Genomic DNA, 22709 nt, shown 5'->3' with positions numbered 1-22709 from the left:
CCATTTCACGCAGGGCTAACTTACCCTTACCCAAAATCTATCCACCATGACCATTAAGCTCGACCTCATTCTTGAATGGTTATCAACCCTCACAAGTACTCCATCATCTCTCAAATCACCCTTGTTTTACTCCCATATCAACCACATAGATGTGCAAACTATGCAGACCATGCAGACTTAGCCTCATATGGTTTCTACAATAACAACGACACCGGTGGAGCAACAAAGCACAACAACCATGCCGACTCCGCCTCCCATGGTTTTTTCCCACCTTCATCCTAGGTGGCCACCACTATTGCTGTTGCAACCTCTAAAACCCGCTAGCCACCACCAACCAATGGTCCTTTTCCATTTGTTATCGTGCTCACACCCGTCACCACCATCTTTATTCATAGCTTATTGTGACATTGTGTGGCATCTATTTGATGGTTGGGTAGCTGATGCATGCCAACTATGTGATGATACAGGTTGGGTAACAGTTGTGACATTTGTGTGCACCTTTAACTGGAGGTTCTATTCTGGTGCTACAAGGAGCAAAAATTTGACACATGCCCAACAAAATCCACATGAAAGGCATAAACATCATCCTGCATTCCATGATTCTGCATTTCCCAAAAGGAAGTTGGGGTGGGAGTTTCTGGTGGTGAGGAAGGTGCTTGTGGTGGTCCCCATTTGATGCCTGGTGGTTTGTTTGAGGCTTTCAAATACATGGAAGATATTCTTCTGAAGGTGGTAGCTCAAGTCCCTAACAGTGGTCCTTGTGTGACTTATATTGGTAAATGTGGTTCTAGTAAATTTATGAAGATGATCCACAATGGCATTGAGTATGCTAACAGGCAATTGATTGCAGAGGCCTATGATGTGTTGAAGTCAGTTGGAAAGTTGTCAAATAAGGAACTACAAAGTGTCTTCTTAGAATGGAACAAGGGAGAACTTTTGAGTTTCCTAATTAAAATCATTGCAGATATATTTGGAATTAAGGATGATAAGGGAGATGGATATCTTGTTGACAAGGTCCTAGACAAGACTAACATGAAGGGCATTGGTAAGTGGACTGTTCAACAAGCTGCTGAATTATCAATTGTTGCTCCTACTATTGAAGCATAATTGAATGCAAGGTTCTTTAGTGGGTTGAAGGAGGAAAGAGTTGAAGCTGCAAAGGTCTTTAAATCAGGTGGCATTGGTGTTTTTGTGGCTGATCAACCTGTAGACAAGCAGAAGTTGATTGATGATGTTAGGAAGGCTCTTTATGCAGCCAAAATTTGTAGTTATGCATAGGGAATAAATTTGATTTGTGCAAAGAAGTTGATTGATGATGTTAGGAAGGCTCTTTATCCAGCTAAAATATGTAGTTATGCATAGGGAATGAATTTGATCCGTGCAAAAAGTATTGGGAAGGATTGGGATTTGAAGTTGGATGAACTGGCCCGGATTTGGAAAGGGGGTTTCATTATTAAAGCAATATTCTTAAACAGAATCAAGCAGGCATATGAAAGAAACCCTAATTTGGCATCTTGTGGATCCAGAGTTTGCAAAGGAAATAATTGATCACCAATCCGCCTGGAGGAAAGTTGTTTGCCCTGTTATCAATTCTTGTATTAGCACTCCAGGTATGTCTAACTAGTCTTGATTATTTTAACACTTACAAAAGGGAAAGGTTGCCAACTAATTTGGTGCAAGCTCAACGAGACTAGTTTGGTGCTCATACATATGAAAGGGTTGACATTAAGGGGTTTGAACTTAGTGCTACTTTGGTGCTCATACATCTAGTTTGGTGCTCATAACCACACCTTGAGGACAAGGTGTTTGTGAAGAAGGGTGGGATTGTTAGGAACCTAGTCTAAGTATATTAGTTACTGTAAGGGTATTAAAAGAATTACAATTAGATATGGTAATAGATTGTTATAACAATTTAGCAAAATTAGAGAAGTGTAGGTTTTTGTTATGCATAGCTATTGGTTAGTTGTAAAGCAATATCTGCTATATATATGTACTACACCAATATTGAAAAGGGGAGCAATGAATTAAGCCTTATTTCCTTTCTATTTTATGTATCTTCTTTCTGGAGGTTCCCTTCCCTTGAAGTAAGGATCTATCCTTTTGTGCTCTCATTGAGAGACGCCTTCCCTCGGAACATAATTGCTATTTCCTTTATTTTTGTCTTCTTCTTCTTCTTCCTTCCGGTATTAGCTTAGGGACCTAACAAATTGTAAAAGTCTAGAATAAAACATTGGATGTATCAATTAGAATAGGAGAGGTATGTTTAGAGTTGTCAATTTATCTATCAATATCATATTCAAATTCCTTTCAAATTAAAACAATAAAAGATAACAACAAACTAGGAAGTAAAAAAATTAAATAATTCTCAACATAAAAAAAGTCAGAACCCTATAATATAGGGTGTTAGAGATAGGGGAGCAACATGAATTCCAGCTTGAAGAAGTTTTGTCTTTTACATGCCTAACTCTCTGAGTGACATTTGTATTGATTGTTGTATTGTGTGTTGCATCTTAGTCTCTATATTTTCATATGTACATCATGCATCATTGTGTAAAAGTAATGAGATTGTTTCTAAAGTTAGAAACTTTCTCCAGTGCGTAAAACTCTCTGTTTTAATAGATAACAAGCATGATCATAATCGATTACACAAGTGTTTGTATCTTGCATAGAAGTTTTTCGTATTGGTTTAATCGATTACAAACTAATCATAATTGTTGGATCAAGTGGCCTTAGAATAATTAAGAAGGGGGGGATTGAATTAATTATTAATGTACCTTGACTAATTAAAACTTATCCTTCTTAATGTTACTAGATTCAATTAGGCTTTACTACTAAGTTATGTAACTTAAACAAAAGTAAAGCGTAAAAGTAAAGTACACAGCGGAAATTAAAAAGTGTAGGGAAGAAGAAGATAAACACAAGAATTTTATACTAGTTTGGCAACAACCCGTGCCTACATCCAGTCCCCAAGCAACCACCGGTTCTTGAGATTTCTTTTAACCTTGTAAAATCCTTTACAAGCAAAGATTCACAAGGGATGTACCCTCCCTTGTTCTCTTTGAACAACCAAGTGGATGTACCCTCCACTTGAACTGATCCACAAGAGATGTACTCTCTCTTGTTCTCAGTTACAACAACCCAAGTAGATGTACCCTCTACTTGTACCACAAAGGATGTACCCTCCAATGTGTTGAGACAAAGAATTCTCAGGCTGTTAGTCCTTTGAATCTTTGTAAAGGGAAACAAAAGATATCTCAGACGGTTAGTCCTTTGAAATCTTTTGTTTAAGGGAAATGGAAGAATCAAGAGAAAAATCTCTTGGAAAGGGAGAAGGGAGACACAAAAGAATTCAGACGGTTAGTCCTTTGTTCTTTTGGAAAAGTGAGAAGAGAGACACAAAAAGAATTCAAGCGATTAGTCCTTGTTGAATTCTTTTTGGCAGAGGGAGAAGAGAATGAAAGATATAACACACTTTTGTTTTCTGCAGAATTTTCACTTGCAAAAGAACAAGATATGAAGAAGAAACTTAGAAAACTTTTTGGCTAAGGAAGAAGAAGAAGAAGAAGAAGAAGAAAGATGAGTAGGAAAGAATTGTAAAGGTTTAAAGGTTTCTCAAAAATTGTTCAAGAAGTTGTTCAAAAAGGTTAAAAAGTTGTTAGAATGCAAGTCAAGGTCTTGATTTTATAGACTTTTCATGTCTGGTCAAGAAAACCATTGGAAGAGTTATAACCTTGAGAAAATCATGTCAAGAGTTACATCTCTTGACCTTTTTATTCAAAACTTGTCACTGGTAATCGATTACCATAATCATGTAATCGATTACACAATGCATTTTATGAAAAGATGTGACTCTTCACACTTGAATTTGAATTTCAACGTTCAGATACATTGATAATCGATTACCAATATATTGTAATCGATTACACCATTTAAAAATCATTTGGAATGTTGCAAATTCAGTTAAAAGCTTTTAAAATCAAACTTTATCACTAGTAATCGATTACAAGAAACTGGTAATCGATTACCAAAGAGTAAATACTCTGGTAACTTAGAAAATTTTGAGAAAACTCTTTTGTAAAACAAAACTGTGCTATGTTTGGTTTTTGAAAAATCCTTTTCAATACTTCCCTTGTGAAGTCTTCTTGATTTCTTCTCTTGAATCTTGAATTCATCTTCTCTTGAATCTTGAAATCAACTTATCTTGAATCTTGAATCTTCTTTTGAACTTGTTGACTCAATCTTCAAATCATTCTTTTGGGCTTTTTGTCATCATCAAAACTACTTGATTCATACTTGAATCATCATCATGAAACTTGCTTCTACAGTAATCGATTACACGGTTCAGTTGAGACAATGGTTAGTTTTTCAAGAGTCTCTACTTTAATTGACTACCAGGTGATTGTAATTGATTATCTGTTCGTAAAAGTGTTCCCAAAAGTGATCAAGAACACTTTAATCGATTACACCAAGAATCTAATCGCTTACATTATTCTTGAAAGTTTTTCAGATTTGGGAAGAACTCTTTAATCAATTGAAATGATAATATAATCGACTACATTGTACATTCAATTGACTAGAGACGGTTATAACTGTTTTCTCTAAAAACAACCACCTTGTTTTCTCATTTCTAAGTGTTGCTAAAAATGCGAGCTGAAATAAGTGAAATAAAGTGAAAAGATTAAGTGCTTAGAAAAAGTGTGACTCTCAACTTCTAAACTTCTTTTTTGAAGATCTCATGGTGAAAAGTGAGTTGTGAATTTCTCTTAAGTTCAAGAAGACACTCATTCACTCAAGCAAGGTTCTTGCAAACGATTGATCAAGTTGTGTCTTTCGTTGACTCTGTTTTACTGTACATTGTTAGCATATGCATGAATTTCTAAAGGCATGCTAGAATAGGTTTTTCTAGTTTAGGCTAAGGGTAGGTTTCTCTTACGCTCTTATTAACAAAAGACCCTACGGTTGGGTGCCTTAGTCTCTTTTTCTGGGTAGGAACTGAGATTAATTGTGATTACTTGTAAGAATTCTATATGCATAGCAAAAATCAAATTTGGGTTGGATTAGATAACTGAATTAGCTTCTCTAGAGATAAAGAGTGAACCAATATAAAAATTGGTTTACATATTCTCTTGATCTTATCTTCTTTCTTATGTTAGTCTTGATCAATTTACTGAAGGTAAAAGAAAATATCTTTTAAGAAAGAACTTTAACAAAAGATTTTGTCTAAAGGGTGATTGATTTTTAAAGTCTGATTTGATTTAGAAACCAATTCACCCCCTCTTGGTTTGTGAGTTCCATCATCTTTTTCAATTGGTATCAAAGCTACATCTTGAAATTTGCTCAAGGTCATAGTTTTTCTAAAATGGGCTCTAAACAAATCACTTTTAAAGAGGGCGCATCTCTCAATCGACCTCTATTGCTTGAGGGAGAATATTTTCACTGTGGCAAAAAAGAATGGAAATCTTTATTCATTCAATTGATCCAGTGCATGGAATCCTATTGTTAAAGGTCCATTTATACCAAATAAAGAAGTAAATGGTGAATTGGTACCTAAAGAATGGGATGAGATGAAAAATGATGAGAAAAGAAAAGTGCAAAATGATCAAAAAGCTAAAAATATTTTAACTTTTGGTTTATCTTTAGATGAATTCTTTCGTACAACAAGGTGAAAAAATGCAAATGAAATATGGAAAATGCTTGAAGTCACTCATGAAGGCACTACAAATGTAAGAAATGCAAGAAAGACCACTTTTGTATCCGAATATGAAGTTTTCTGAATGAAGAATGGAGAAACTGTTTCAGAACTTCAAACAAGATTCACCCATATTGTGAATCACCTTCTTGGTCTTGGAAAAATGTTTCAAGATGATGAGCTGAACATCAAAATCCTCAATTCCTCAATTGTCTTACAAGAACTTGGGAACCAAAGATCACAACTATAAAGGAATCCAAGTACTTAGCATCAATGTCGATGGAAGCTCTCTTTGGAAAAATTGCTTGCATATGAACGTAAGTTAATTCAACAATCTCATGCAGAAGAAACATAAAAGAAAAGAAAAGGAATTACACTTCTTCAAAGGAAGACTACAAAGATAGCTCCAGTAGTGATGAAGATGTAGAGAATATTAGCTTGATGGTGAAGAAGTTTGGAAATTTTCTCAAAAGATCCAAGGACAGAAAATTCTCTAAACCTTTAAAGAAGTTTGAAAAATTCAAAAAGGATCACTGTGCATAACGTATGAAGTTTCAAACTAAGTTGTCCTATCTTAAAGATTTGTTTAGAAAAATGAACAAATGAAAGAGTGATTTACTCACTTGCTCAGTGTGCAAAAGCATATGACTAGTTTGGAGTATAACAAGCAAACTAACTTCTCTAAGAAAACCAAGTTTGCATCCTTCAAAAAGGTGAACCCAAACAAAGTCTCCAAAAAAGAAAAACATAGTGCATTCTAAGCCTAAAGCAAAGACTTTCATTATTGCATGAAAATAGGACACACATATTATAAATGCTAAGTTAGGAGATTTGACATTCCTAAAGGCAAATGTGTCTGGATTCCTAAATATTTTATCGTGGAAATTAACCCCATTGGACCCAACCTCCATTGGGTACCACCTCTCTCTAATTGATTTTGTCTTGTAGGTGTGTATAAAAGCAAGGGACTCGCTATGGTACTTGGATAATGGCTACTCTAGGCACATGACGGGGGACAAGTCCAAACTTATTGACTTTGTGTCAAAAGAATAAGGATATGTCACTTTTGGAGACGACAATAAGGGAAGAATTATGGGATAAGGAAACATTGGAAATCAAGAAAAGACACAAATAAAAAATGCCATGTATGTTAATGGACTAAAGCACAATCTCTTGAGCACTAGTCAACTATGTGACAGAGGCTTCAAAATTGAATTTAATAAGAATTGTTGTCTCATTTGTGAAGCTATTTGTGGTGAGCTTGTTCACATTGGTAAAAGAATAGGTAATATCTACATGTTGAATATTAAACATGCATCATTTCATGAACTTAGTTGTTTGGTAAGTAAGATTGATGATTCTTGGTAATGGCATTGTAGGGATGCACATATAAACATGCTTCATCTCAATCATTTAGTTAAAAAGGACTTAGTAATTGGTATTCGAAAGCTCAGGTTTGAGAAAAATAAATTGTGTGAAGCATGTCAAAAAGGGAAACAGGTTAAAAATTATTTTCAAAGTAGAAACATTGTTTCTACTTCAAAACCCCTTGAACCACTTCTCATAGACTTATTTGGTCCTTCAAGAACTATGAGTTCGGGTGGCAATTACTATGTCTAAGTAATTGTAGATGATTATTCAAGGTTCACTTGGACTTTGTTTTTGAAAACCAAAAATGAAGCTTTTGATATTTTTGCAAACTTGCGAAGGTTATTCAAAATAAAAAAAGTCGTAACATTGTTTCAATTAGAAGTGATCATGGAGGTGAATTTCAGAATGAGTGTTTTAAAAATTTGTGAAAAAAATGGAATTCACCACAATTTTTCCACCCCAAGAACACCTCAACAAAATGGTGTTGTGGAGAGGAAAAATAGATCCCTTGAAGAAGGAGCTAGAACTCTTATAAATGAAACAAAGTTACCAAATTACTTTTGGGCTGGTGCTATGAATACTATTTGCTATACTTTAAATAAGGTACTTATAAGACCTATTCTAAAGAAAACCCCTTATGAACTTTACATAGGAAGAAAACCAAATATATTTAACTTAAGGGTCTTTGGTTGTAAATGTTTTGTTTCAAACAATGGCAAAGAATCTCTTGACAAATTTGATGCAAAAGCCGATGAGGCTATTTTTCTTGGTTACTCATTGAAAAGTAAAGCATATAGAGTGTTCAGTAGGAGAACTTTATCTGTGGAAGAATTTGTTCATGTTGTGTGTGATGAAACTGATTCTATTGTTCAAGAAAGTTCTTTTGAAGATGAAGATGCAAGTTTTTAGGATAAGGATTCTTCTCTTGAAGATGAAACCAAAGTTGAAAAGCTTGGACATAGCAATGAAATCATTGCTACATCTCCTAAGGATCTCCTTAGAGAATGCAAAACTCAAAAAGGCCTATCCTTGGACAACATAATTGGAGAAATATCAAAGGGAGTTTCTACTCGCCCTAGACTCGAGCTAAATCAGTTTAAAAGGAATGAAGTGTGAGACTTAGTTCCTAAACCTGCCTCTCACATGTCAATCGGAACCAAATGGATGTTTCAAAACAAACTTGATGAATCAGGCATCATAGTAAGAAACAAAGCCAGATTGGTTGCAAAAGGGTACAACCAAGAGGAAGGCATTGACTATGATGAAACCTATGCCCTGTTACAAGGTTAGAAGCCATTAGGCTGCTGGTTGCTTTTGCATATATTATGGATTTTAGATTATTCCATATGTATGTGAAGAGTGTCTTTCTCAATGGATACATTGAAGAAGAGGTATATGTAGACTAGCCTCCAGGTTTCGTGCACTATGAACATCCTAATCATGTTTATAAGTTGAAAAATGCTCTATATGGTTTGAAACAAGCACCAAGATCTTGGTATGAGAGATTGAACAATTTCCTAATTGAGCAATCTTTTGTAAGAGGTCAAGTTGACAAAACATTGTTTATTAGGAGATCAAACAATGAGTTGTTAGTTGTGCAAATATATGTTGATGATATAATCTTTGGTGCTACTAATGAAACTTTGTGTAAGGAATTTTTCAGTTGTATGCAGAAAGAATTTGAGATGGCTATGATGGGAGAGTTGAACTTCTTCCTTGGACTTCAAGTCAAGCAAATGAAACATGGAACCTTCCTATGTCTAACCAAATACTATACATAACTAATTAAGAAATTCGGCATGGAAAAGTGCAAAGAAGCATAAACTCCAATGGCAACATCAACCTATCTTGACTTAGATGAGAAAGGTAAATTAGTTGATGAGTCAAGGTATATAGGTATGATTGGTTCACTTCTTTACTTAATTGCAAGTTGACTAAATATTATGCTTACTGTTTGCTTGTGTGCAAGGTATCAGGCTAATCCTAAGGAATCTCACTTAATAGTTGTTAAAAGGATCATTAAGTACCTTAAGAGCACAACCAATGTTTATTTATGGACTCCCAAAGGTACCTCCTTAAATCTAATTGACTTTTCATATTCTAATTTTGTAGGGTGCAAACTAGATAGGAAAAACACAAGTGGGAATGCCATCTCTTAGGAAGCTCTCTTGTATCTTGGAATTGCAAGAAACAAGCTTGTGTAGCACTATCCACTACAGAAGCATAATACACTGCAGCTAAAAGTTGTTGTGCTCAAAGTCTCTGGATGAAACAACAACTTGAAGACTTTGAAGTAATCCTTGATCACATTCCCTTGAAATGTGACAACACAAGTGCTATCAATCTATCTAAAAATCCTATCATTCATTTTAGAACCAAACATATAGAGATAAGACATCATTTTCTTGGAGATCATATATCAAAGGGTGATTGCTGCATTGAGTTTATTGATAGTGGGCATCAACTAGCTGACATCTTCACTAAACCTCTTGCTAGAGATAGGTTCTTCTTCATTAGGAATGAACTAGGTATCTTAGGTGGGTCTAGTATTGAATGATGGTTAAGCTTAGTACATGCAGCTTGTTATATATGCTCCCTGTGTTTATTATTTTTCTTTAAATGTCTTCGTATGGTGATGTGTAGTTGATTTTATCTCTGAAAACTACATGTTTTAATTTGATTATGTCGAATTTTTCATTGTTTTAATCGATTACTTCTTCGTGTTAATCGATTATAATGTGTTTCCGTGTTTTATCAATTTTTAGAAACTTTCTGTTTTAATCGATTACCCCATGATTTAATCGATTACCATTTATGTGTTTGTGGTATTATAGTTCAAAATTATTTGTTTTAATCGATTACTGCTACTTATTAATCGATTGCATGCTTTGGTTTAAAGCTTTTTCTGACATTTTGTTCTGTTTTAATCAATTACGACTTCATTTTAATCGATTACATGTTGTGGTTTATGACTTCTTTTGGCTTTGTGTTTGGTTTTAATAGATTACCTTAAGTTTTAATCGATTACAAAGGCCTCAAGGCGAGTTTTTCTGGTATATTTAATCAATTACATTGGCGTTTTAATCGATTACTTATATCAACTTTTTGTTTTGAGTGAAAGCGAGGGCCAATTTAATTGATTACTATGTTATTTTAGTCAATTACTTGTGTGTAATCCATTACATATTTTTTTCTTCACCTCATCAACCACCTTTATTGGAGAGGTAGCAGCTGGAAACTTGGAACAAATGGATGAAGATGCTGAAGCTGAAGCTCCATAAAAGACTGCACATCAATGGGGTCCTTTTGAGTCGCTTATGATTCAGAAGATGGAGGCTATGCTTCACCTCCATCAAGTGCACTTAGTTGAAGTTCACTGTTCATTGGAGAACATAACGGTTGGGAAACATAGAAACTAGGCTAACCCTTAGCAACCTCCTTAACCCTGATGAGGATGAATCTTAGTTGTGTTTTAAGTGCTTGTTTCTGTTGTTTGTTTGTCATTTTTGATTATGTTTGAATTTATCTCTGTGTCTCACTTTGATTAAGAAACTATGTATCTTTTAATAGTTTAATGATTAAGTTGTAATAGCTTTTATATGAATGAAATGCTATGGTCTTTTCCCTTTTCACATCATATGTTTGTCTATTTTAATTCTATGAATAATGGTAACTTTTTGGCCTAGTTAATGCCAAAAGGGGGAGAAAAATTGAATTAGCATAGTGCATTGCATTAGCATTGTGTGGGGGGAGAAAAATTGCATTAGTATTACCTTAGAAAGGATTAGTGCACTGCATAGACACATTCATATATAACTCTACTTAATGATGATAATGATATAAATTAATACTTCTCTTAGTGTTCAGAAACTTTCAGGTCTATCTTAGAAAAGTATTTAATCTCAAGACTCTCCAAATGCACTTAAATTACAATTCTAGTTTGGCATCATCAAAGCCAAAAAGGATCAGATTGTTAGAGATAGGGGGAGCAACATGAAGACTAAGCCTTAGAGCTTGAAGAAGCTTGAGGAAGTTTTGTCTTTTACATGCCCAACTCTCTTGAGTGATATTTGTATTGATTGTTGTGTTGTGTGTTGCATCTTAGTCTCTATATTTTCATATGTACATCATGTGTCATCATGTAGGAGTAAGGAGAGTGTTTCTAAAGTTATAAACTTTCTTGAGTGCATAAGATTCTCTGTTTTAATCGATTACAAGCATGATCATAATCGATTGCACAAGTGTTTGTAGCTTGCAAAGAAGTTTTTTGTATTGGTTTAATCGATTACATAGTTCTCTTGAGACAATAATTAGTTATTAGGAGTTTCTGCATTAATCGATTATTAGGTGATCATAATCGATTACTTTGTTCTTAAAAGTGTTCCCAGAAGTGATCAATAATAGTTTAATAGATTACATCAAGAATATAATCAATTACATTTTTCTTGAAAGTTTTCATGATTTGGGAAGAACACTTTAACCAATTAAAATGATAATATAATCGATTACTTCTTCAAAATAATCGACTCAGTTGTATATTTAATCAATTAAATATGGTTATAACTGTTTTCTTTAAAAATAACCACTGTGTGTTCTCACTTCTAAGTGTGCTAAAAATGCAAGTTGAAATAAATGAAATAAAGTGAGAAGATTAAGTACTTAGAAAAAGTGCAACTCACAACTTCTAAACTTCATTTTTGAAGATCTCATGGTAAAAAGTGAGTTGTGAATTTCTCTTGAGTTCAAGAAGACACTTATTCACTCAAGCAAGGTTCTTGCTTATAATTGATTAGGTTGTGTCTTTCTTTGACTCTGTTTTTTGTGTACATTGTTAGCATATGAATGAATTTATGAAGGCATGCTAGAATAGGTTTTGCTAGTTTGGGGTAAGGGTAGGTTTCTCTTAGGATCTTATTCACAAAGGACCCTAGGGTTTGGTGTCTTTGTCTCTTTTTCTGAGGTAGGAACTGAGATTGATTGTAATTGCTTGTGAGAATTCTATATGCATAGTGAAAATCAAATTCGGGTTGGATTAGATAATTGGATTAGCTTATCTAAAGATAGAGTGAACCAATATAAAAAGGTGTACATCTTCTTTTGATCATATATTTTTTTCTAATTCTAGTCTTGATCAATTTACTGAAGGTAAAAGAAAATATCTTTTAAGAAATAACTTTAACAAAAGATTTTGTTTAAATGGTGATTGATTAAATATTGGTTTATCAAAAGTTTGTGATACGATCTTTGGTTTTTAACTTTGATTGTGAAAGTCTGATTTGATTTAGAAACCAATTCACCCCCCTCTTGGTTTGTGAGTTCCATCATCTTTTTCAATTAGGTCTCGAAAAAATCTAGCCTACCTTGCTGCTGCCAACCCTATATAGCTATAAAAATAACTAAGTTTGTTCCTTACTACTGCCATGATTGCATCAGCAGCACTACTTTTTAAAACTATAGCTTGATCTTGAGTTTTTTTGCCTCCATAAGACTTTCTCATATTTTTGTTCCCAATCCATGGATTTAACTTTAGCTTAGCTTCTTGATGTGCTCAAGCACATGGCCTTCAAAATTGTAGATAACAACAAGGTTTTTAAGGGAAAAAAAAAACCTCTCTCTCACACACACACACATACAAAGAAAGCTTTGCATAAATATACTTCATAAACTTTTCTTGTAATAATGAATACAAGTTTTTGCCACTTCCTTGAACCTTGAATAGTTTTTTTTTCTAGCAATCAAGTCCTAAATGTGTCTTTCTATTTTGCAAATAAAGTGTTACATGTAAATGAGCTTCCAATGATTCTTTAATAACTTTCAGAATTCTTCCCTTGGATCCAGAGAATAGATCAAGTGGATTGTACTCACTTAGTTGCAATTTCTACAAACATATTCGAAGAATTTCTAACTCATATTTAATGCCAAACAAATCATGTTGCTAAACCCAGAAAACTCATAATCTCAAAAACATACTTAGGACTCTCCCACTCAAGGAAAACTTCTATCTTAGAGGGGTATGCCACTATACCCCCTTGAGATATCACTTTCCATAAGAAACTAACTTTCTCCAACCAAAACTCACACTTGGACAACTTAGCATAAAGTTGTCGGTCCCTAAGGGTCTGCAGCACAATCCTAAAGTGCTCATGTTTCTTTCTAGTCTTAGAGTATACCAAAATATCATCTATGAATACTACCACAAAACTATCAAGGTAAAGGTGAAAGATTTTATTCATGTAATCTACACCAAAAGCGTTAGTCACACCGAAGGACATGACTAAATACTCATAGTGACCATAATGAGTTCTAAAAGCAGTCTTTGGAGTATCCTCTAACTTCATTAGAATCTGATGGTAATCTAACCTAAGGTCTATCTTGCTAAATACAAGCTCCTACCAGCTAGTCCATGAGGTTGTTTATTCAAGGCAAATGGTACTTATTCTTATTCAACTAGCGGTAATCTAAATACAACCTCATGGTTCCATCTCTATTCTTCACTAACAACACTGGTGCTCCCCATAGGGACACACTAGGTCTCATAAATTGCTTATCCAACAATTGTGCTAATTGTTTCTTAAGCTCGACTAACTCTATAAGAGACATCCTATAAAAGGCTATGGATATGGGTCTAGCATCGGGTACCAAGTCTATGGAAAACACTATCTCTCAATCAGGTGGTAAACCGTATATATCCTCAGGGAATAGTTCAGGAAACTCTCTGACAATAAGGAGGTCACCCATGAAACCTTTGTCTCTACTTCCAAGTTAGATAGGATCATATACACTTGAGCATCTTCTTTTAAAGATGTCATAACTTAGTTGGCAGAGATAAACATCTTATCCTTACTCACCCCAGAATCATCAAACACCATAATTTTATCAAAACAGTTTAACAAGACATGATTGGAAGATAACCAATCTCATAGCCAGAATAACATCAATTTGGCTCAAAGGCAAACAAATCAGATCAATCAAGAATGTTCTACCAGAAATTTCCACAGGACAATTCAAACACACATCAAAAGTTAACATGGATCCACTAGCCAGGGTCTCTACCACAAGATCATCATTCAAACAAGACACAAAAAGTTAAAGTTTCTCTTATATTCTGATTCCCCATTGCCTGGGCTAAGGCTTGGAGGGCATCAGCTGTCACATGATTATTTCATCCAACAATCACTCCCTATGCACACCAAGAAGTGAGAACATTGAAGGAATACACACAAGAAAGAGAATAAGACAATATCACACCTATCTTAAGTCCTTACTTAAGCTACCCTTGAGAGTTACAATGATGCCTCAAGAAATTACTCCTCTAAAAAAGTTCTCTCTCGAGACATTAACACTCATTTTCCATCTTTTGTATTCTTGAACGCTTGCCATAGCATCTCATTGCACTTCACAAATTATATAGATTGCCAGTCTGATAACTCATGACAAGCCATTGAAACTCATGGCATAGCAGACATCAAGGATACAAACATGTTATGACCACACCGACAAATATCTATAACCCACAAAAACACAACAAGGTGAGTAAAACACAAATAACCAAAACAATCAGGCACTCAAACATCCAACAAAGGAAACACAAAATGCACAGAGAAACATAACATACTCATAACTCACTGGTCAAAAGGTTCAACCTACTCCGATACCACTAATGTAACAACTCGCCTCGTTGCTATGATATCACTAACTCTAAAACGTGTAATTTCAATTTTTAAATGAAACTCCATTAATTTGATTATGAAAACAAGAGTAAATTTTTCACGATATACATGTCCAAACAATGCACAAATACTTAAATAAATATGTATATATATTAACTCGATATACATCATTCACATGACAAAAAGTAAATTAGTTTATACGTGTATCTAAATCTGAGATTTACATGCCCAAATTAAAAAAAATTACGGAACCAGTTACATAGGAGTTGATAACAAAACACAAATCTCTCCCAAAATAATTCTAACGTCATCACGTCGATTTGGCGGCTCCAACAAAAGAATCTCTCTCCACATCATCTATTATGGTTCATATGCTCCCATGAACGAAGATTCACGATCATCACAGGTACCAACCACACGATACAAAATTACAAGGGTGAGTCTATTATAAAAGAAATCAACAAACATCAAATGACCATAATTAGCAAAAAACCAATAGCAAATACAATAATCATACACAAATATCCATCAGTCCAACATATACTTGTCAACTAGTCATCAACTTTTCCACAATTACAATCAATCATGCTTAGTATAATGCATGCATCTAACCTCAACTCTCAAATACAATTTGGTACCATTTGGCAGGAAATAGCCTAAGCGTGTCCACGTGACACTCACACTTAGGAAAACTAGGAAACAAGTGTTGAGGTCACCCTGTCGTGCACAGGCAACTCCCCTCTCCCTCCCCCATGGTGATCAACTTAGTCACAAGGGAGTTCTAAATCGAGTGACATGCCTCCAAGTACAAGTATTTTTCCTCGTGAAAACTTACAAGTACTTACTAACAAAGTTTATACTATTTCAATGTAGTATGAAGTATGAAACATGAGCACCATCAATGCACTGACCATGGATAATTAAAGATTATAAGTCTTCCCCCACTAAAAATGCTAAAAACTGTGTAGTCTCTCTATTTCTCCCACTAGGGATATCCAACATGGTCACTGCATCCCCCATGTACATACATAACATACATAATCACAATGACATCATCTCATCTCAATGACATTATCAACATCAACATCATCTCATCTTAATGACATTATCATCATCAACAACATCTCATCTCAACATCATTTCATATCAACATTATCATAATCATCAACATCATCTCATATTACTTTATCATGAACATCAATATCATATGCAACCACTCCATGAAATGCCATGCATACTTGATTCCCATGAGATTTTCAGCTTGGGGTGATCAATATAGATACACCCCTTAACATAGTCTCTCTCCCTGACCATTAGGGAATGGCCTACCGTTAATCATGTGTAGGAAGTGTGATTTTATCAAATATAGACAAATGTGAGTATTATCTTACCTTTGTAAGGGTTGTAAGATCTTACATCTATAAGGATTCACCCACTTGTCTATTCTATAGGTCCATTTTCGTTAGCCACTAGAAAACCCTCAACACTACATTGAGAGCTTACCAAGAATCCTCAACTTACGTGCCTACCCATATGCAATGTCATGTACACATCTACAATCTTGATATCACATGTTCCTTCTATGTTATAAGTCATTGTTTTCCTCATATTATGCTAATGAATACATCTAATAGTTCACCAAGCCTAGGTAAGGCATTCTCACACTTTCAATTCTTACCCACATCATAACACTCCCCTTTACAAAAAGGTGAATTTCTTAACATAGTTCAAGAACTCTAGTGTAGCATCTTTAATCCTCACATGTCATACTATATATGAATAAACACACTTAACAAATCATATCAAATTCATCATATCATTGATTCACCAGTCATCTACGCAACAATGTGTGAGTTATCTTACTCATAGCCATCAAACTATCACAATTATTGCAAAGAAACGAAGAAGAAAAGCAATAAAACAATATAGCACTTAAGCCAATTTACGAGCAACTTACGAAATAAAAATTGGATGGATTAAAAATCATACGATGCATTGTTGGAAAACTTGAAATGATATTCTCTAACCATTCAATTGGTTTTCAAATATCATTTTTGTGTAAATAAAGAATTGGACACGAGGGTACACTATTCAATCACTTTTTTTCCTGACAGAAGTGTCAACTTTGGATAAGCATAGCTCCCTTGTTTCTCAGTATTTTTAAGTTTTTTTTGATACCAAATTGTCACCGTGGATGTCTATTTTCATGTCCAACAAACAAAATTCAATTTCGTTCACCATAAACAAATTTATCACAAAATACCAATGCATGTTGTGCCAAAAATGCAACAGATAACAAGCATTTCATTTTCATCCATCATATACTCAAGTTCAATCCATTTATACCACAAACTAATCATCAAAACAATACTTCAAGTAGATATGAGACATCACAACACAATAAAGTATAGGATGGAGCTTCCCTCACCCAAACAATTTTTCAACGATTTCAAGCTTCTTATAGAGGGAGAGTAAATGATAGAACTTTGTGGCTTTTGAGAGGTCTTTTGTCAACTTATTTATGAAATCAACTATTAGAAACCTAAACCAACATCACAAAAAACTTTAATCAAAATTTTAGCCATTCCCTCAAAAACCTAAAAACCCAATCAGGGTTTTCTTGAGGAAGGATGAATAAGAACCAATGGATCAAGAAGATGCAAGAGATAGACTTGCCACTTGTATCTAATAAAAAAAAACTTCTAGATTTGGAAGACAAGGTCTCTTGGAATGAATCTTACAACCCAAGCTCTTGAGGAAGAGAAAAAGAAAAAGCGTTTGGAGAATGAAGGAAGAAATGAAAAGGTTTTGGAAATTTTAGAATTTTGTTGTTTGTACCCTTGTTTCCTCTAAACACACCTCCCTTTTCTCTATTTTGTATTAAAAAAAAAAAGCTCATTTACACGGAAGAACATAGCTCAAACTCATGTAAACCCACCAAAACATATCAAACACTAAAAAAAATGTTTAAATTATCATTATTATCAAACGACATAATTTAAATTTAATTCCTCTTTTGTTATAATCAATCACTAAATCATAACATTTAGAAAACCATGATGCCACATGCCACATATGCATCGGATTATTATCCACTTTTAGGGGCCTAGTGATAGTTTACTTTTTTTTAGTTATTATAAGTCTTCTCTCTTTAAAAAAAAGTGCAATGTAGGTTTTTGTTGTGTCCTATATGTGTCAAGTTATGTCACTTGCATTATGTTCAACAAGTTTATGGGGAACACCATAGACTTGTAGAGAGAGAAGTTGAAATCAAATCATATATGATCTATCATTTTTTATGCTTCATTTTGTTTCTTTAATCATATAAGGATAAAACAACTTTGGTCCCTATGCTTTGCATTCGGTGACTATTTTTGTCCCTATAATTTGGAATCAAATCATATATGATCTATCATTTTTTATGCTTCATTTTGTTTCTTTAATCATATAAGGATAAAACAACTTTGGTCCCTATGCTTTGCATTCGGTGACTATTTTTGTCCCTATAATTTGGAAATGATTAATTTAGTCCACAAAGGTGAAAAAATTGCAACATAGTCCAAGCATCAAGTATCCTTTATTTCCTTTAATGTTGAGTGCATATGTGGCATGTGGTTGTTGATGTGGCAAATCCACATGTGCAAAGGGACGTTCAATGTTAGCGCACAATGTTTATGATTAAAATGTCAGTGGATTCTCTTACCATTGATTTTTAAATTTATGAAGTTAAAACATATTTAAGAAACTTATTCTTCTTGATTTCATTCTAATAGGTTTTTATGGAACGAAAAAATGATCCCCAACAAATATAACTAAATGATAAAATGGTCCATGACAAATCATGTTGCTGCTAAAGTGTCGCCACCGACATCACTATTGAGACTACGATAATAAATGTTGACATGAAAAACCAAATGACATATTTCTTATTTTAGCCTTCTCTATCTTTCTCCTCCCATTGCAAACCACCACCTTGAGGCTCCTAAAGTGTAGCCATCGCCAAAACAAAGATCTTCGTGCCATGCTCTCCAATGCCAACCATTGCATCTTTGTTGAGGTCGATGCCTCTACCACTACCAATCTTGGAAGCGACCTTGACGACGGCACGGCAGACCCTCGCTGCACTCAAGCCCAAGTGCAAACCTTTTTCGGATGCCATTCTCACATCTTTGGGGTTTTAATTGTGCATTGGATCTAAAATTGTGACGGTAATTTTGGAGGGTTTTTAATTTTGAGGGTCTCAAAAGAGGAACAAAGTGATGAAGGGGGAGGGTGATGAAGAAGGAATGATTAATGGAGAGAGAGAGAGAGATTTGGGGGATGAAGTGGAAAATCAAAAGAGGAGAGCAAGTCATCAAGGACAGATTAAGAAGTAAAAAAAGAAAAAAAAAAAATAATTATTGACATTTAGTCAACCTCATGACTCCTAGAACAAAATATAGATCAATAAAAGAAATTAAAAATAACAACTAAACACGAGAACTTCGAGGTTGTTTGATCATAACTAGGATCTCCAATTTAAATTTATGAAAATGAACAATATATAGATTGATAAAAGAAATTAAAAATTACACACGATAACTTCGAGGTTCGAGGTTGTTTGATCATAACTAGCATCTCCAATTTAAATTTATGAAAATATGACTGCATTAATTTCTGTACGATTAGTGGCCGTAGTAGGGGGGATCGAACAACATCCTTATAAACTCCTCTGCACTAACTTCAGGACAATCTGCATATTTTATAACTTAAAAATAGATATAACATCTGATAATCATGAGAAGAAATAGTACACTAATGGGGAAGCAAAATAAAAAATGAGGCACCCCTGTTATAAATTATAATTGAACCACGATTAAGCCTCTATCCTAGCAAGCTTTAAAATACTTTTCGCAAAAGGTAATGTTTTCTTCCTTTTCCTTTTAAGACCTCAGGCTGTGATATTTTCAATTCTATGGTAATTAACATGAATAATAAATTAACAGACATTAAACCTATGCAATGTCGAACAAATAAAACAAGTCAAGGTTGATCACTAAATCTATCATTAAAAATAAAATAATGGCAAATATAGTGTTCCTTTATCATTTATATAATAGAATTTGTCATCCAACAGACAAGAGTGTATAATACATTGACCTCCCCTGAGCATTATGATTCCAATGCAAACATCCCAATATACTTTTAAAAACTACATTGAAAAATAACTTTTGAATAAGAAATATTCCTATTTAATTTTTCAAACATATATACCACTTTGTATCATTTTTTTGGTAAACTGATTAGTGTTACTGAGGTAAAACTACAAACTACTTATTTTTCCAGTGAGTCTTGTATACAATTTAGTGACCTCTTATCATAATGATTCATGAATACTTTTTTTTTTAATCTTTTGGCCTCTGTATTGTCCATTTATTTATTTTAATGCAGAAAACGGCCAATTTGAATTTCAAAGAAATGATAGTATTTTTTTTATATACACACATTATGTCAGCAAAATCTGAAGTCCATGGTCCCATCACTCCCATGCATCCACACCCAGTAAACCTCAGAATAAAAATCCACAGTATTAGAAGTAAAAGTTTTGCTGTAAAATTAGAATGTTGACAAGGATAAGATTGGAATAACTTACTATCTTGGTCTGCTTCGTCAACCATCTCCTGAATGTCTCTGTTAGTGAAATTTTGACCTGGCTCTTTCGCAATGCACTTGATGTCTGATGCAGATATCTTTCCCTAAATTGACCACAAGTAATGAAAATAAAAGAGTAAAAATGATGTATAACGTGAAGAACTTTACATTTTGATCATGATTAATAATATGGATAGCTTTCATGAGCACCTCTTTACTGTCCCGCTCTCCTATTTTGGTTGTCATCATGTACTCAAATTCTTCATAATCAATTGCTCCACTTCCATCCTTGTCCAAATCTGCTTTCATTTGATTAATGAGCTGAAATGACACCACACATTGTCCATTAGAAATGCAAACATAACGAACAAAAAGAATAGCATCAGGAAATTCTGTATGATGTGTGCATAAACTACTACAATGCTAAATTTAATTTCATCACAAGCAATTGACTCCCTAATACTAAATAAGTAGAACCACATGTAAATGTTAAATAAAACAATAAAAGAGGAGGGGCAGGTTAGCTTCGGTTATCATGGACATGGAGACAGATAGATGACTCCCTTCCTCGTGACAATGATTGGGAATTCTAGGAGGAAATCATTGAAATTTGTAACTTACAAAATTCAATTCAATGATTCAATCATAAGAATATTGAATGCATGTACTAGTAGTATATGGGTAATACCTCTTCTGTCATTTCAAATCCAAGGGCCCTGTCAAGATAAAAATGTCCGTCACAAAAACAACACAGCTAAATGATATGACACATTTTAAGAATGTGAATGGCAACAATACCTCATGGCAACATTCAGATCCTTGGCATCAATAGTACCTACAGATAATCAAAATAATAGCATTAATAAAAAATGAAGAAGAAAACTATTTAAACGTGGTGTTATTTTGATGCTAAAGTCTGTATACTAAACCTGAGCCATCAGTATTGAATAATTCAAAGGCTTCCCTAATCTCCTGTTTCTTCTGTGTTGTCAAATGATGGTGTCCTCTGGGTATATTATTGTACCTCTTGGATTCCCCTCCATATAAAGATGACTGATATAGGAATTGAACAAGTTAATGGTTTGTTTTTTTTTTTGTTCTCAACCCTATATTTGATACATAAAATAAAGGGAAGCCACTCACTTAGGCACATATCTAAAAAGAAGTAAATATTTGCGAACAATCGTAAATGATACAAGAACTAATGATCAATGATCTACTGGTTTCATTAAGGGAGTAAAGAGGGTGATCGTACCATTTTCGTTTGAGATAGGGTACTGACAAACCACGATAGAGACGTTCCAGAATCCCTCTTTTCTCACTTTTCAAAAATTCAACGTCTTCTCTGTATTTAAGGATTTTAATGAAGTAAATGAAACAATCATGTCCAAAATCATTAGCAGTTTTCAATCTTCACATTCTTCACAAATTATTCTCAAGAAACAATGATGTCCAACATATGCTGCTAGACCCCAATAACCCTTCATCAGATAGATGTCACATACATCCACTATCTATTTCACTATATTGTATGCTTTGTAGCAGAAACAACAACTTTGTTTTGTTTCTGCAGTAATTGAAACATAAAAGAAAAAGAAAGGAGTAATTATGAATATCACCCACAATCAATACCTGATTCAAGTTCGATTTGAGATGCGATAATCGCGATCAATGAGAAAATCAGAAGAACAATTTGACACGCGATACGGGTTTGAACGGTTTGGGAGAAAATCTGGAAAGATTGAGAGCGATTGTGAGAGACAAAAGTGGGGATTAAGGCTTGTATTATAACGGTGTAACCGTGCAAACATGAAGGAGAAATCAGTGGAAGCATCCCATAAATGTTAAGTTTTATATAATTAAAAATTATAATAAATAAATAGTTTAAAAAATATAAATTTTATTATAGCTAAATTTTTTAACAAGTGAATGTTTGTAAATATATAAATTTTATTTTAAATTTAAATATAAGGTTATTTTTAGTTATTTACTTTATTAGAATTTAATTTAGAAGCAAAAAAAAAAAATAGTATATTAAAAGAGATAAGTGGTTAAATATTGACAAAGATAAGAGGATACTAATATAAGATGGCTGAGAATTTTCTTTAAACTAATAGTAAGAGTAGTGTGTTAAATGAATCTCAAAAAACAAAAAAAAAGTTGAAAATGTTAATTAATTGAGTGAAGATACCACTCTCTATATTATATATTTTAATTTATAATATAAGATCCACTGTATTCATAAAAGATATAAAAAGCGATTTGGAGAAAAAAGAACCCCTAAAATGGATTTAAAGTAGAGTTGGCAGATCAAGAGTGATTTAGTCTAAATAAGGATAATCCTGTTT

The 22709-nt window shown here is 33.8% G+C and overlaps 1 protein-coding gene and 1 pseudogene across 4 annotated transcripts; one reads left to right on the top strand and one right to left on the bottom strand.

The window, feature by feature from the left end:
• The first annotated feature begins 238 nt into the window (after positions 1-238).
• Positions 239-1784, top strand: LOC100818370 (6-phosphogluconate dehydrogenase, decarboxylating 2-like; annotated as a pseudogene).
• Positions 1785-18504: 16720 nt separating this feature from the next.
• LOC100817836 (probable calcium-binding protein CML20) lies at positions 18505-22180 on the bottom strand. 4 transcript variants are annotated; one of them, XM_041012321.1, is made up of 8 exons: positions 21994-22180; positions 21617-21706; positions 21291-21414; positions 21160-21196; positions 21050-21077; positions 20572-20682; positions 20363-20465; positions 18505-19477 (listed from the first exon to the last, which is right to left on the bottom strand). In XM_041012321.1, the coding sequence occupies exons 2-8, from the start codon at positions 21617-21619 to the stop codon at positions 19395-19397; spliced, it is 489 nt and encodes a 162-aa protein (XP_040868255.1). In that variant the 5' UTR covers positions 21620-21706; positions 21994-22180; the 3' UTR covers positions 18505-19394. The 4 variants fall into 4 exon arrangements, with proteins under 4 accessions (XP_040868255.1, XP_006602214.1, XP_025982420.1 ...); XM_006602151.4 differs by having other exon boundaries at positions 18505-19462; XM_026126635.2 differs by lacking the exon at positions 18505-19477 and having other exon boundaries at positions 19759-20465.
• Positions 22181-22709: the final 529 nt, after the last annotated feature.

Source organism: Glycine max, chromosome 18 (genome assembly GCF_000004515.6).
Source record: "Glycine max cultivar Williams 82 chromosome 18, Glycine_max_v4.0, whole genome shotgun sequence".
Classification (NCBI taxonomy): Eukaryota; Viridiplantae; Streptophyta; class Magnoliopsida; order Fabales; family Fabaceae; genus Glycine; species Glycine max.
This window is presented reverse-complemented; position numbering and strand designations above follow the sequence as displayed.